The sequence below is a fragment of the Oncorhynchus masou genome, unplaced genomic scaffold (assembly GCF_036934945.1).
Source record: "Oncorhynchus masou masou isolate Uvic2021 unplaced genomic scaffold, UVic_Omas_1.1 unplaced_scaffold_536, whole genome shotgun sequence".
NCBI lineage: Eukaryota > Metazoa > Chordata > Actinopteri > Salmoniformes > Salmonidae > Oncorhynchus > Oncorhynchus masou.
In genome coordinates, this window is record NW_027011770.1 from 337,543 (window position 1) to 353,392 (window position 15,850).

Below are 15,850 nucleotides of genomic sequence, written 5' to 3' on the forward strand. Positions count from 1 at the left end.
AAAAGGCTAAGCTGTGTTTCAATATATTTCACTTGTGATTTTCATGAATAGGAATATTTTCTAGTAATATTTATGTCTGTTGCGTTATGCTAATTAGTGTCAGATGATGACAACAATCCCGTTCACGGGATGGGAGTTACAACAAGTTAAGAAAACAGGAGACATTTATACAACAGAACAATATTCACTAGAGCTCTAATAAAGACAAGACACCTTAGATTAGAGACAAGAGTGGAGAGAGAGACACAGAGAGAGAGAGCGAGAGAGACACACAGAGAGCGAGAGCGATATGCGTCAACAGTAACCTTGGGAAAATCCTCTGCATTATCAGTAACAGCAGACTCCTACATTTCCTCAGTGAAAACAATGCACTGAGCACACTTCAAATTGGCTCTTTACCAAATTACCGTACGACAGACCACGTATTCACCCTGCACAGCCTAATTGATAAACAAACAAACCAAAGGCTAAGTCTTCTCATGCTTTGTTGATTTCAAAAAAGTCTTCAACTCAATTTGACATGAGGGTCTTCTATACAAATTGATAGAAAGTGGTGTTGGGGGGAAAAACACATGACATTATAAAATCCATGTAGACAAACAACAAGTGTGCGGTTAAAATAGGCCAAAAAAAAGCACACACATTTCTTCCCACAGGGGCGTGGGGTGAGACAGGGATGCAGCTTGAGCCCCACCCTCTTCAACATATATATATATATATCAATGAATTGACGAGGGCACAAGACAGGGATGCAGCTTGAGCCCCACCCTCTTCAACATATATATATATATATATATATATATATATATATATATATATATATATATATATATATATACCAATGAATTGACAAGGGCACTCGACAGAGATGCAGCTTGATCCCCACCCTCTTCAACATATATATATCAATGAATTGGAGCGGGCACTAGAACATTCCTCAGCAGTTCTCTGTCCCAGTGAACAACCCCAGGATCCAGATGGAGATGTATTGGACCACTTATACTAACAAACTGGAGGAGAGGAGAGAGGGGAAATGGAGGAGAGGAGAGAAGAGGAATGGAGGAGAGGAGAGGGGAAATGGAGGAGAGGAGAGAAGAGGAATGGAGGAGAGGGAGGAGAGGAAATGGAGGAGGAGAGGGGGAATGGAGGAGAGGAGAGAGGGGGAATGGAGGAGAGGAGAGAAGAGGAATGGAGGAGAGGAGGAGGAGAGGAGAGGTTGGAGGAGAGGAGAGAGGGGACATGGAGGGGATGGAGGGAGAACAGAGGAGGAGAGGGCGTTGGAGGAGAATGGTGCTGGGCTGTATTCATGGAAGTTGCTGTGGATACAAGTGGATGAAGAGGAATGGAGGAGCAATGTGCAGAAATCACCCCTCCATTTGGACTGAGGGGATAAAACATAATAGTTCCCCCTAATTTCAGTTGGTATGGACAAAACAAACAAGGTGTAGAGAGTCATTGTACCATCTAAACCACAGTGGAATATATTTTCAATAACCAAAAAATATAGTATTTTCAGCTGTTTTGAAGCTGGTGAACAAAACAAGACACAAAATAATAAACTTAAGAACGGGAAGCACAGGAATAGAGCACATAGAACAGATATAGCACGTCTCAGACTTTCAATGAGAATGACAGATCTATAACTCATATTGCTATGTGAATCTCGTCGGGTCGCCCAGAAAGGTTCCATATCGCAGTGTTAACGACCGAATCATTACCTGTAGTCGATGCTGAGGCTGACACTGGTTTCCTCTTTACGGAGGCGGGACAGGATGGCTCCGCCCTCCAGCTGTAATCTAGCCAATCGGCTGTCCTCCAGGACGGTACACATCACACCCCTGTACCTGGCAAGTAACACCTGGGCCTCCTGGGGGGTGGGGGGTGAGGGGGAGAGTTAGTGTTTTATACACGTGTTGCACCACAAGTCAATTTATATGTTTTCTAAACTCTTCCACATACACCAAACATCCTTCCAAAACATTTCCTGTCCTGTAATTCAACTCTACCAGACCACTCCATTTCCTGTCCTGTAATTCAACTCTACCTGATCACTCCATTTCCTGTCCTGTAATTCAACTCTACCAGACCACTCCATTTCCTGTCCTGTAATTCAACGCTACCAGATCACTCCATTTCCTGTCCTGTAATTCAACTCTACCTGACCACTCCACTTCCTGTCCTGTAATTCAACTCTACCAGACCACTCCACTTCCTGTCCTGTAATTCAACTCTACCTGACCACTCCATATTCAACTCTACCAGACCACTCCATTTCATGTCCTGTAATTCAACTCTACCAGACCACTCCATTTCCTGTCCTGTAATTCAACTCTACCAGACCACTCCATTTCCTGTCCTGTAATTCAACTCTACCAGAACACTCCATTTCCTGTCCTGTAATTCAACTCTACCAGACCACTCCACTTCCTGTCCTGTAATTCAACTCTACCACACCACTCCATTTCCTGTCCTCTAATTCAACTCTAACAGTCTCCTACAGACTTAAAACAACAGACGTCATATCCCTCCTAGACATGTCTTCTACAGCCTCAACACACGTCATATCCCTCCTAGACATGTCTTCTACAGCCTCAACACACGTCATATCCCTCCTAGACATGTCTTCTACAGCCTCAACACACGTCATAACCTTCCTAGATGTGATGTCAGATATGTCCTGCTATTCATCATGTCATATGCGCACACAGTAGCTGGCAGGACAGTAGACTACAGACTATATTAACATGGTAGTTACCTCAGCGGTAGCTGGCAGGACAGTAGACTGACTACAGACTATATTAACATGGTAGTTACCTCAGCGGTAGCTGGCAAGACAGCAGACTGACTACAGACTATATTACCATGGTAGTTACCTCAGCGGTAGCTGGCAGGACAGCAGACTGACTATATTAACATGACTATATTAGACCATATATTAACATGGTAGTTACCTCAGCGGTAGCTGGCAGGACAGTAGACTCAGACTATATTAACATGGTAGTTACCTCAGCGGTAGCTGGCAGGACAGTAGACTGACTACAGACTATATTAACATGGTAGTTACCTCAGCGGTAGCTGGCAGGACAGTAGACTGACTACAGACTATATTAACATGGTAGTTACCTCAGCGGTAGCTGGCAGGACAGTAGACTGACTACAGACTATATTACCATGGTAGTTACCTCAGCGGTAGCTGGCAGGACAGTAGACTCCAGACTATATTAACATGGTAGTTACCTCAGCGGTAGCTGGCAGGACAGTAGACTCCAGACTATATTAACATGGTAGTTACCTCAGCGGTAGCTGGCAGGACAGTAGACTCCAGACTATATTAACATGGTAGTTACCTCAGCGGTAGCTGGCAGGACACTAGACTACAGACTATATTACCATGGTAGTTACCTCAGCGGTAGCTGGCAGGACAGCAGACTACAGACTATATTAACATGGTAGTTACCTCAGCGGTAGCTGGCAGGACAGTAGACTGACTACAGACTATATTAACATGGTAGTTACCTCAGCGGTAGCTGGCAGGACAGTAGACTACAGACTATATTAACATGGTAGTTACCTCAGCGGTAGCTGGCAGGACAGCAGACTACAGACTATATTAACATGGTAGTTACCTCAGCGGTAGCTGGCAGGACAGTAGACTGACTCAGACTATATTAACATGGTAGTTACCTCAGCGGTAGCTGGCAGGACAGTAGACTCCAGACTATATTAACATGGTAGTTACCTCAGCGGTAGCTGGCAGGACAGTAGACTACAGACTATATTAACATGGTAGTTACCTCAGCGGTAGCTGGCAGGACAGTAGACTGACTACAGACTATATTAACATGGTAGTTACCTCAGCGGTAGCTGGCAGGACAGCACACTACAGACTATATTAACATGGTAGTTACCTCAGCGGTAGCTGGCAGGACAGTAGACTACAGACTATATTAACATGGTAGTTACCTCAGCAGTAGCTGGCAAGACAGTAGACTGACTACAGACTATATTACCATGGTAGTTACCTCAGCGGTAGCTGGCAGGACAGTAGACTGACTACAGACTATATTAACATGGTAGTTACAGACTATATTAACATGGCGGTAGCTGGCAGGACAGTAGACTCCAGACTATATTAACATGGTAGTTACCTCAGCGGTAGCTGGCAGGACAGTAGACTACAGACTATATTAACATGGTAGTTACCTCAGCGGTAGCTGGCAGGACAGCAGACTACAGACTATATTAACATGGTAGTTACCTCAGCGGTAGCTGGCAGGACAGTAGACTACAGACTATATTAACATGGTAGTTACCTCAGCGGTAGCTGGCAGGACAGTAGACTACAGACTATATTAACATGGTAGTTACCTCAGCGGTAGCTGGCAGGACAGTAGACTGACTACAGCCTATATTAACATGGTAGTTACCTCAGCGGTAGCTGGCAGGACAGTAGACTACAGACTATATTAACATGGTAGTTACCTCAGCGGTAGCTGGCAGGACAGTAGACTACAGACTATATTAACATGGTAGTTACCTCAGCGGTAGCTGGCAGGACAGTAGACTACAGACTATATTAACATGGTAGTTACTCAGCGGTAGCTATAGACTACAGACTATATTAACATGGTAGTTACCTCAGCGGCTGGCAGGACAGTAGCTGGCAGGACAGTAGACTACAGACTATATTAACATGGTAGTTACCTCAGCGGTAGCTGGCAGGACAGCAGACTACAGACTATATTAACATGGTAGTTACCTCAGCGGTAGCTGGCAGGACAGTAGACTGACTCAGACTATATTAACATGGTAGTTACCTCAGCGGTAGCTGGCAGGACAGTAGACTCCAGACTATATTAACATGGTAGTTACCTCAGCGGTAGCTGGCAGGACAGTAGACTACAGACTATATTAACATGGTAGTTACCTCAGCGGTAGCTGGCAGGACAGTAGACTGACTACAGACTATATTAACATGGTAGTTACCTCAGCGGTAGCTGGCAGGACAGCACACTACAGACTATATTAACATGGTAGTTACCTCAGCGGTAGCTGGCAGGACAGTAGACTACAGACTATATTAACATGGTAGTTACCTCAGCAGTAGCTGGCAAGACAGTAGACTGACTACAGACTATATTAACATGGTAGTTACCTCAGCGGTAGCTGGCAGGACAGTAGACTGACTACAGACTATATTAACATGGTAGTTACCTCAGCGGTAGCTGGGACAGGACAGACTATATTAACATGGTAGTTACCTCAGCGGTAGCTCCAGACTATATTAACATGACTATATTAACATGGTAGTTACCTCAGCGGTAGCTGGCAGGACAGTAGACTACAGACTATATTAACATGGTAGTTACCTCAGCGGTAGCTGGCAGGACAGTAGACTACAGACTATATTAACATGGTAGTTACCTCAGCGGTAGCTGGCAGGACAGTAGACTACAGACTATATTAACATGGTAGTTACCTCAGCGGTAGCTGGCAGGACAGTAGACTGACTACAGCCTATATTAACATGGTAGTTACCTCAGCGGTAGCTGGCAGGACAGTAGACTACAGACTATATTAACATGGTAGTTACCTCAGCGGTAGCTGGCAGGACAGTAGACTACAGACTATATTAACATGGTAGTTACCTCAGCGGTAGCTGGCAGGACAGTAGACTCCAGACTATATTAACATGGTAGTTACCTCAGCGGTAGCTGGCAGGACAGTAGACTGACTACAGACTATATTAACATGGTAGTTACCTCAGCGGTAGCTGGCAGGACAGTAGACTACAGACTATATTAACATGGTAGTTACCTCAGCGGTAGCTGGCAGGACAGTAGACTACAGACTATATTAACATGGTAGTTAACTCAGCAGTAGCTGGCAGGACAGTAGACTGACTACAGACTATATTACATGGTAGTTACCTCAGCGGTAGCTGGCAGGACAGTAGACTACAGACTATATTAACATGGTAGTTAACTCAGCAGTAGCTGGCAGGACAGTAGACTGACTACAGACTATATTAACATGGTAGTTAACTCAGCGGTAGCTGGCAGGACAGTAGACTACAGACTATATTAACATGGTAGTTACCTCAGCGGTAGCTGGCAGGACAGCAGACTACAGACTATATTAACATGGTAGTTACCTCAGCGGTAGCTGGCAGGACAGTAGACTACAGACTATATTAACATGGTAGTTACCTCAGCGGTAGCTGGCAGGACAGTAGACTACAGACTATATTAACATGGTAGTTACCTCAGCGGTAGCTGGCAGGACAGTAGACTACAGACTATATTAACATGGTAGTTACCTCAGCGGTAGCTGGCAGGACAGTAGACTGACTACAGACTATATTACCATGGTAGTTACCTCAGCGGTAGCTGGCAGGACAGTAGACTCCAGACTATATTAACATGGTAGTTACCTCAGCAGTAGCTGGCAGGACAGTAGACTGACTACAGACTATATTAACATGGTAGTTACCTCAGCGGTAGCTGGCAGGACAGTAGACTACAGACTATATTAACATGGTAGTTACCTCAGCAGTAGCTGGCAGGACAGTAGACTGACTACAGACTATATTAACATGGTAGTTACCTCAGCGGTAGCTGGCAGGACAGTAGACTACAGACTATATTAACATGGTAGTTACCTCAGCGGTAGCTGGCAGGACAGTAGACTCCAGACTATATTAACATGGTAGTTACCTCAGCGGTAGCTGGCAGGACAGTAGACTGACTACAGACTATATTAACATGGTAGTTACCTCAGAGGTAGCTGGCAGGACAGTAGACTGACTACAGACTATATTACCATGGTAGTTACCTCAGCGGTAGCTGGCAGGACAGCAGACTGACTACAGACTATATTAACATGGTAGTTACCTCAGCGGTAGCTGGCAGGACAGTAGACTGACTACAGACTATATTACCATGGTAGTTACCTCAGCGGTAGCTGGCAGGACAGTAGACTGACTACAGACTATATTAACATGGTAGTTACCTCAGCGGTAGCTGGCAGGACAGTAGACTGACTACAGACTATATTAACATGGTAGTTACCTCAGCGGTAGCTGGCAGGACAGTAGACTGACTACAGACTATATTAACATGGTAGTTACCTCAGCGGTAGCTGGCAGGACAGTAGACTATATTAACATGGTAGTTACCTCAGCGGTAGCTGACAGTGGACTGACTACAGACTATATTAACATGGTAGTTACCTCAGCGGTAGCTGGCAGGACAGTAGACTCCAGACTATATTAACATGGTAGTTACCTCAGCGGTAGCTGGCAGGACAGTAGACTACAGACTATATTAACATGGTAGTTACCTCAGCGGTAGCTGGCAGGACAGTAGACTACAGACTATATTAACATGGTAGTTACCTCAGCGGTAGCTGGCAGGACAGTAGACTGACTACAGACTATATTAACATGGTAGTTACCTCAGCGGTAGCTGGCAGGACAGTAGACTGACTACAGACTATATTAACATGGTAGTTACCTCAGCGGTAGCTGGCAGGACAGTAGACTGACTCCAGACTATATTAACATGGTAGTTACCTCAGCGGTAGCTGGCAGGACAGCAGACTACAGACTATATTAACATGGTAGTTACCTCAGCGGCTAGCTGGCAGGACAGTAGACTGACTCCAGACTATATTAACATGGTAGTTACCTCAGCGGTAGCTGGCAGGACAGCAGACTACAGACTATATTAACATGGTAGTTACCTCAGCGGTAGCTGGCAGGACAGTAGACTCCAGACTATATTAACATGGTAGTTACCTCAGCGGTAGCTGGCAGGACAGCAGACTCCAGACTATATTAACATGGTAGTTACCTCAGCGGTAGCTGGCAGGACAGTAGACTGACTACAGACTATATTAACATGGTAGTTACCTCAGCGGTAGCTGGGTAGTTACAGGACAGTAGACTGACTACAGACTATATTAACATGGTAGTTACCTCAGCGGTAGCTGGCAGGACAGTAGACTGACTACAGACTATATTAACATGGTAGTTACCTCAGCGGTAGCTGGCAGGACAGTAGACTCCAGACTATATTAACATGGTAGTTACCTCAGCGGTAGCTGGCAGGACAGTAGACTGACAGACTATATTAACATGGTAGTTACATCAGCGGTAGCTGGCAGGACAGTAGACTGACTACAGACTATATTAACATGGTAGTTACCTCAGCGGTAGCTGGCAGGACAGTAGACTGACTACAGACTATATTAACATGGTAGTTACCTCAGCGGTAGCTGGCAGGACAGTAGACTCAGACTATATTAACATGGTAGTTACCTCAGCGGTAGCTGGCTGGACAGTAGACTCCAGACTATATTAACATGGTAGTTACCTCAGCGGTAGCTGGCAGGACAGTAGACTGACAGACTATATTAACATGGTAGTTACCTCAGCGGTAGCTGGCAGGACAGTAGACTACAGACTATATTAACATGGTAGTTACCTCAGCGGTAGCTGGCAGGACAGTAGACTGACTACAGACTATATTAACATGGTAGTTACCTCAGCGGTAGCTGGCAGGACAGTAGACTGACTACAGACTATATTAACATGGTAGTTACCTCAGCGGTAGCTGGCAGGACAGTAGACTACAGACTATATTAACATGGTAGTTACCTCAGCAGTAGCTGGCAGGACAGTAGACTGACTACAGACTATATTAACATGGTAGTTACCTCAGCGGTAGCTGGCAGGACAGTAGACTGACTACAGACTATATTAACATGGTAGTTACCTCAGCGGTAGCTGGCAGGACAGTAGACTACAGACTATATTAACATGGTAGTTACCTCAGCGGTAGCTGGCAGGACAGTAGACTACAGACTATATTAACATGGTAGTTACCTCAGCGGTAGCTGGCAGGACAGTAGACTACAGACTATATTAACATGGTAGTTACCTCAGCGGTAGCTGGCAGGACAGTAGACTGACAGACTATATTAACATGGTAGTTACCTCAGCGGTAGCTGGCAGGACAGTAGACTACTACAGACTATATTAACATGGTAGTTACCTCAGCGGTAGCTGGCAGGACAGTAGACTGACTACAGACTATATTAACATGGTAGTTACCTCAGCGGTAGCTGGCAGGACAGTAGACTGACTACAGACTATATTAACATGGTAGTTACCTCAGCGGTAGCTGCAGGACAGTAGACTACAGACTATATTAACATGGTAGTTACCTCAGCGGTAGCTGGCAGGACAGTAGACTGACAGACTATATTAACATGGTAGTTACCTCAGCGGTAGCTGGCAGGACAGTAGACTGACTACAGACTATATTAACATGGTAGTTACCTCAGCGGTAGCTGGCAGGACAGTAGACTACAGACTATATTAACATGGTAGTTACCTCAGCGGTAGCTGGCAGGACAGTAGACTACAGACTATATTAACATGGTAGTTACCTCAGCGGTAGCTGGCAGGACAGTAGACTGACTACAGACTATATTAACATGGTAGTTACCTCAGCGGTAGCTGGCAGGACAGTAGACTGACTACAGACTATATTAACATGGTAGTTACCTCAGCGGTAGCTGGCAGGACAGTAGACTGACTACAGACTATATTAACATGGTAGTTACCTCAGCGGTAGCTGGCAGGACAGTAGACTGACAGACTATATTAACATGGTAGTTACCTCAGCGGTAGCTGGCAGGACAGACTATATTACTGACTACAGACTATATTAACATGGTAGTTACCTCAGCGGTAGCTGGCAGGACAGTAGACTGACAGACTATATTAACATGGTAGTTACCTCAGCGGTAGCTGGCAGGACAGTAGACTGACTACAGACTATATTAACATGGTAGTTACCTCAGCGGTAGCTGGCAGGACAGTAGACTGACTACAGACTATATTAACATGGTAGTTACCTCAGCGGTAGCTGGCAGGACAGTAGACTGACTACAGACTATATTAACATGGTAGTTACCTCAGCGGTAGCTGGCAGGACAGTAGACTGACTACAGACTATATTAACATGGTAGTTACCTCAGCGGTAGCTGGCAGGACAGTAGACTGACTACAGACTATATTAACATGGTAGTTACCTCAGCGGTAGCTGGCAGGACAGTAGACTGACTACAGACTATATTAACATGGTAGTTACCTCAGCGGTAGCTACTACAGACTATATTAACATGGTAGTTACCTCAGCGGTAGCTGGCAGGACAGTAGACTGACTACAGACTATATTAACATGGTAGTTACCTCAGCGGTAGCTGGCAGGACAGTAGACTACAGACTATATTAACATGGTAGTTACCTCAGCGGTAGCTGGCAGGACAGTAGACTACAGACTATATTAACATGGTAGTTACCTCAGCGGTAGCTGGCAGGACAGTAGACTGACTACAGACTATATTAACATGGTAGTTACCTCAGCGGTAGCTGGCAGGACAGTAGACTGACACAGACTATATTAACATGGTAGTTACCTCAGCGGTAGCTGGCAGGACAGTAGACTGACTACAGACTATATTAACATGGTAGTTACCTCAGCGGTAGCTGGCAGGACAGTAGACTGACTACAGACTATATTAACATGGTAGTTACCTCAGCGGTAGCTGGCAGGACAGTAGACTGACTACAGACTATATTAACATGGTAGTTACCTCAGCGGTAGCTGGCAGGACAGACTAGACTGACTACAGACTATATTAACATGGTAGTTACCTCAGCGGTAGCTGGCAGGACAGTAGACTGACTACAGACTATATTAACATGGTAGTTACCTCAGCGGTAGCTGGCAGGACAGTAGACTGACTACAGACTATATTAACATGGTAGTTACCTCAGCGGTAGCTGGCAGGACAGTAGACTACAGACTATATTAACATGGTAGTTACCTCAGCGGTAGCTGGCAGGACAGTAGACTGACTACAGACTATATTAACATGGTAGTTACCTCAGCGGTAGCTGGCAGGACAGTAGACTACTACAGACTATATTAACATGGTAGTTACCTCAGCGGTAGCTGGCAGGACAGTAGACTACAGACTATATTAACATGGTAGTTACCTCAGCGGTAGCTGGCAGGACAGTAGACTGACTACAGACTATATTAACATGGTAGTTACCTCAGCGGTAGCTGGCAGGACAGTAGACTGACTACAGACTATATTAACATGGTAGTTACCTCAGCGGTAGCTGGCAGGACAGTAGACTACTAGACTATATTAACATGGTAGTTACCTCAGCGGTAGCTGGCAGGACAGTAGACTGACTACAGACTATATTAACATGGTAGTTACCTCAGCGGTAGCTGGGGACAGGACAGACTGACTACAGACTATATTAACATGGTAGTTACCTCAGCGGTAGCTGGCAGGACAGTAGACTGACTAGACTATATTAACATGGTAGTTACCTCAGCGGTAGCTGGCAGGACAGTAGACTGACTACAGACTATATTAACATGGTAGTTACCTCAGCGGTAGCTGGCAGGACAGTAGACTACAGACTATATTAACATGGTAGTTACCTCAGCGGTAGCTGGCAGGACAGTAGACTGACTACAGACTATATTAACATGGTAGTTACCTCAGCGGTAGCTGGCAGGACAGTAGACTGACTACAGACTATATTAACATGGTAGTTACCTCAGCGGTAGCTGGCAGGACAGTAGACTGACTACAGACTATATTAACATGGTAGTTACCTCAGCGGTAGCTGGCAGGACAGTAGACTACAGACTATATTAACATGGTAGTTACCTCAGCGGTAGCTGGCAGGACAGTAGACTAGACACTACAGACTATATTAACATGGTAGTTACCTCAGCGGTAGCTGGCAGGACAGTAGACTGACTACAGACTATATTAACATGGTAGTTACCTCAGCGGTAGCTGGCAGGACAGTAGACTGACTACAGACTATATTAACATGGTAGTTACCTCAGCGGTAGCTGGCAGGACAGTAGACTGACTACAGACTATATTAACATGGTAGTTACCTCAGCGGTAGCTGGCAGGACAGTAGACTGACTACAGACTATATTAACATGGTAGTTACCTCAGCGGTAGCTGGCAGGACAGTAGACTGACTACAGACTATATTAACATGGTAGTTACCTCAGCGGTAGCTGGCAGGACAGTAGACTGACTACAGACTATATTAACATGGTAGTTACCTCAGCGGTAGCTGGCAGGACAGTAGACTGACTAGACTATATTAACATGGTAGTTACCTCAGCGGTAGCTGGCAGGACAGTAGACTACAGACTATATTAACATGGTAGTTACCTCAGCGGTAGCTGGCAGGACAGTAGACTGACTACAGACTATATTAACATGGTAGTTACCTCAGCGGTAGCTGGCAGGACAGTAGACTGACTACAGACTATATTAACATGGTAGTTACCTCAGCGGTAGCTGGCAGGACAGTAGACTACAGACTATATTAACATGGTAGTTACCTCAGCGGTAGCTGGCAGGACAGTAGACTGACTACAGACTATATTAACATGGTAGTTACCTCAGCGGTAGCTGGCAGGACAGTAGACTGACTACAGACTATATTAACATGGTAGTTACCTCAGCGGTAGCTGGCAGGACAGTAGACTGACTACAGACTATATTAACATGGTAGTTACCTCAGCGGTAGCTGGCAGGACAGTAGACTACAGACTATATTAACATGGTAGTTACCTCAGCGGTAGCTGGCAGGACAGTAGACTGACTACAGACTATATTAACATGGTAGTTACCTCAGCGGTAGCTGGCAGGACAGTAGACTACAGACTATATTAACATGGTAGTTACCTCAGCGGTAGCTGGCAGGACAGTAGACTGACTACAGACTATATTAACATGGTAGTTACCTCAGCGGTAGCTGGCAGGACAGTAGACTGACTACAGACTATATTAACATGGTAGTTACCTCAGCGGTAGCTGGCAGGACAGTAGACTGACTACAGACTATATTAACATGGTAGTTACCTCAGCGGTAGCTGGCAGGACAGTAGACTGACTACAGACTATATTAACATGGTAGTTACCTCAGCGGTAGCTGGCAGGACAGTAGACTGACTACAGACTATATTAACATGGTAGTTACCTCAGCGGTAGCTGGCAGGACAGTAGACTGACTACAGACTATATTAACATGGTAGTTACCTCAGCGGTAGCTGGCAGGACAGTAGACTGACTACAGACTATATTAACATGGTAGTTACCTCAGCGGTAGCTGGCAGGACAGTAGACTACAGACTATATTAACATGGTAGTTACCTCAGCGGTAGCTGGTTACAGGACAGTAGACTGACTACAGACTATATTAACATGGTAGTTACCTCAGCGGTAGCTGGCAGGACAGTAGACTGACTACAGACTATATTAACATGGTAGTTACCTCAGCGGTAGCTGGCAGGACAGTAGACTGACTACAGACTATATTAACATGGTAGTTACCTCAGCGGTAGCTGGCAGGACAGTAGACTGACTACAGACTATATTAACATGGTAGTTACCTCAGCGGTAGCTGGCAGGACAGTAGACTGACTACAGACTATATTAACATGGTAGTTACCTCAGCGGTAGCTGGCAGGACAGTAGACTGACTACAGACTATATTAACATGGTAGTTACCTCAGCGGTAGCTGGCAGGACAGTAGACTGACTACAGACTATATTAACATGGTAGTTACCTCAGCGGTAGCTGGCAGGACAGTAGACTGACTACAGACTATATTAACATGGTAGTTACCTCAGCGGTAGCTGGCAGGACAGTAGACTGACTACAGACTATATTAACATGGTAGTTACCTCAGCGGTAGCTGGCAGGACAGTAGACTGACTACAGACTATATTAACATGGTAGTTACCTCAGCGGTAGCTGGGACAGGACAGTAGACTGACTACAGACTATATTAACATGGTAGTTACCTCAGCGGTAGCTGGCAGGACAGTAGACTATATTAACATGACAGACTATATTAACATGGTAGTTACCTCAGCGGTAGCTGGCAGGACAGTAGACTGACTACAGACTATATTAACATGGTAGTTACCTCAGCGGTAGCTGGCAGGACAGTACTACAGACTATATTAACATGGTACCTCACAGACTATATTAACATGGTAGTTACCTCAGCGGTAGCTGGCAGGACAGTAGACTGACTACAGACTATATTAACATGGTAGTTACCTCAGCGGTAGCTGGCAGGACAGTAGACTGACTACAGACTATATTAACATGGTAGTTACCTCAGCGGTAGCTGGCAGGACAGTAGACTGACTACAGACTATATTAACATGGTAGTTACCTCAGCGGTAGCTGGCAGGACAGTAGACTGACTACAGACTATATTAACATGGTAGTTACCTCAGCGGTAGCTGGCAGGACAGTAGACTGACTACAGACTATATTAACATGGTAGTTACCTCAGCGGTAGCTGGCAGGACAGTAGACTGACTACAGACTATATTAACATGGTAGTTACCTCAGTAGTTACCTCAGCGGTAGCTGGCAGGACAGTAGACTGACCAGACTATATTAACATGGTAGTTACCTCAGCGGTAGCTGGCAGGACAGTAGACTGACTACAGACTATATTAACATGGTAGTTACCTCAGCGGTAGCTGGCAGGACAGTAGACTGACTACAGACTATATTAACATGGTAGTTACCTCAGCGGTAGCTGGCAGGACAGTAGACTGACTACAGACTATATTAACATGGTAGTTACCTCAGCGGTAGCTGGCAGGACAGTAGACTGACTACAGACTATATTAACATGGTAGTTACCTCAGCGGTAGCTGGCAGGACAGTAGACTGACTACAGACTATATTAACATGGTAGTTACCTCAGCGGTAGCTGGCAGGACAGTAGACTGACTACAGACTATATTAACATGGTAGTTACCTCAGCGGTAGCTGGCAGGACAGTAGACTGACTACAGACTATATTAACATGGTAGTTACCTCAGCGGTAGCTGGCAGGACAGTGACTACAGACTATATTAACATGGTAGTTACCTCAGCGGTAGCTGGCAGGACAGTAGACTACAGACTATATTAACATGGTAGTTACCTCAGCGGTAGCTGGCAGGACAGTAGACTGACAGACTATATTAACATGGTAGTTACCTCAGCGGTAGCTGGCAGGACAGTAGACTGACTACAGACTATATTAACATGGTAGTTACCTCAGCGGTAGCTGGCAGGACAGTAGACTGACTACAGACTATATTAACATGGTAGTTACCTCAGCGGTAGCTGACTATATTAACATGGTAGTTACCTCAGGACAGTAGACTGACTACAGACTATATTAACATGGTAGTTACCTCAGCGGTAGCTGGCAGGACAGTAGACTGACTACAGACTATATTAACATGGTAGTTACCTCAGCGGTAGCTGGCAGGACAGTAGACTGACTAGACTATATTAACATGGTAGTTACCTCAGCGGTAGCTGGCAGGACAGTAGACTGACTACAGACTATATTAACATGGTAGTTACCTCAGCGGTAGCTGGCAGGACAGTAGACTGACTAGACTATATTAACATGGTAGTTACCTCAGCGGTAGCTGGCAGGACAGTAGACTGACTACAGACTATATTAACATGGTAGTTACCTCAGCGGTAGCTGGCAGGACAGTAGACTGACTACAGACTATATTAACATGGTAGTTACCTCAGCGGTAGCTGGCAGGACAGTAGACTGACTACAGACTATATTAACATGGTAGTTACCTCAGCGGTAGCTGGCAGGACAGTAGACTGACTACAGACTATATTAACATGGTAGTTACCTCAGCGGTAGCTGGCAGGACAGTAGACTGACTACAGACTATA

At 45.3% G+C, this 15,850-nt stretch overlaps 1 protein-coding gene across 1 annotated transcript in view; it reads right to left on the reverse strand.

The window, feature by feature from the left end:
• The window catches only part of LOC135535952 (uncharacterized protein KIAA1755-like), a 165,073-nt gene that overhangs the window by 105,844 nt on the left and 43,379 nt on the right, over positions 1–15,850 (reverse strand). Inside the window, exon 8 of the mRNA XM_064962356.1 lies at positions 1,719–1,867. Within this exon, the coding sequence (XP_064818428.1) occupies positions 1,719–1,867 (149 nt within the window). The remainder of the gene's footprint in view (positions 1–1,718; positions 1,868–15,850) is intronic.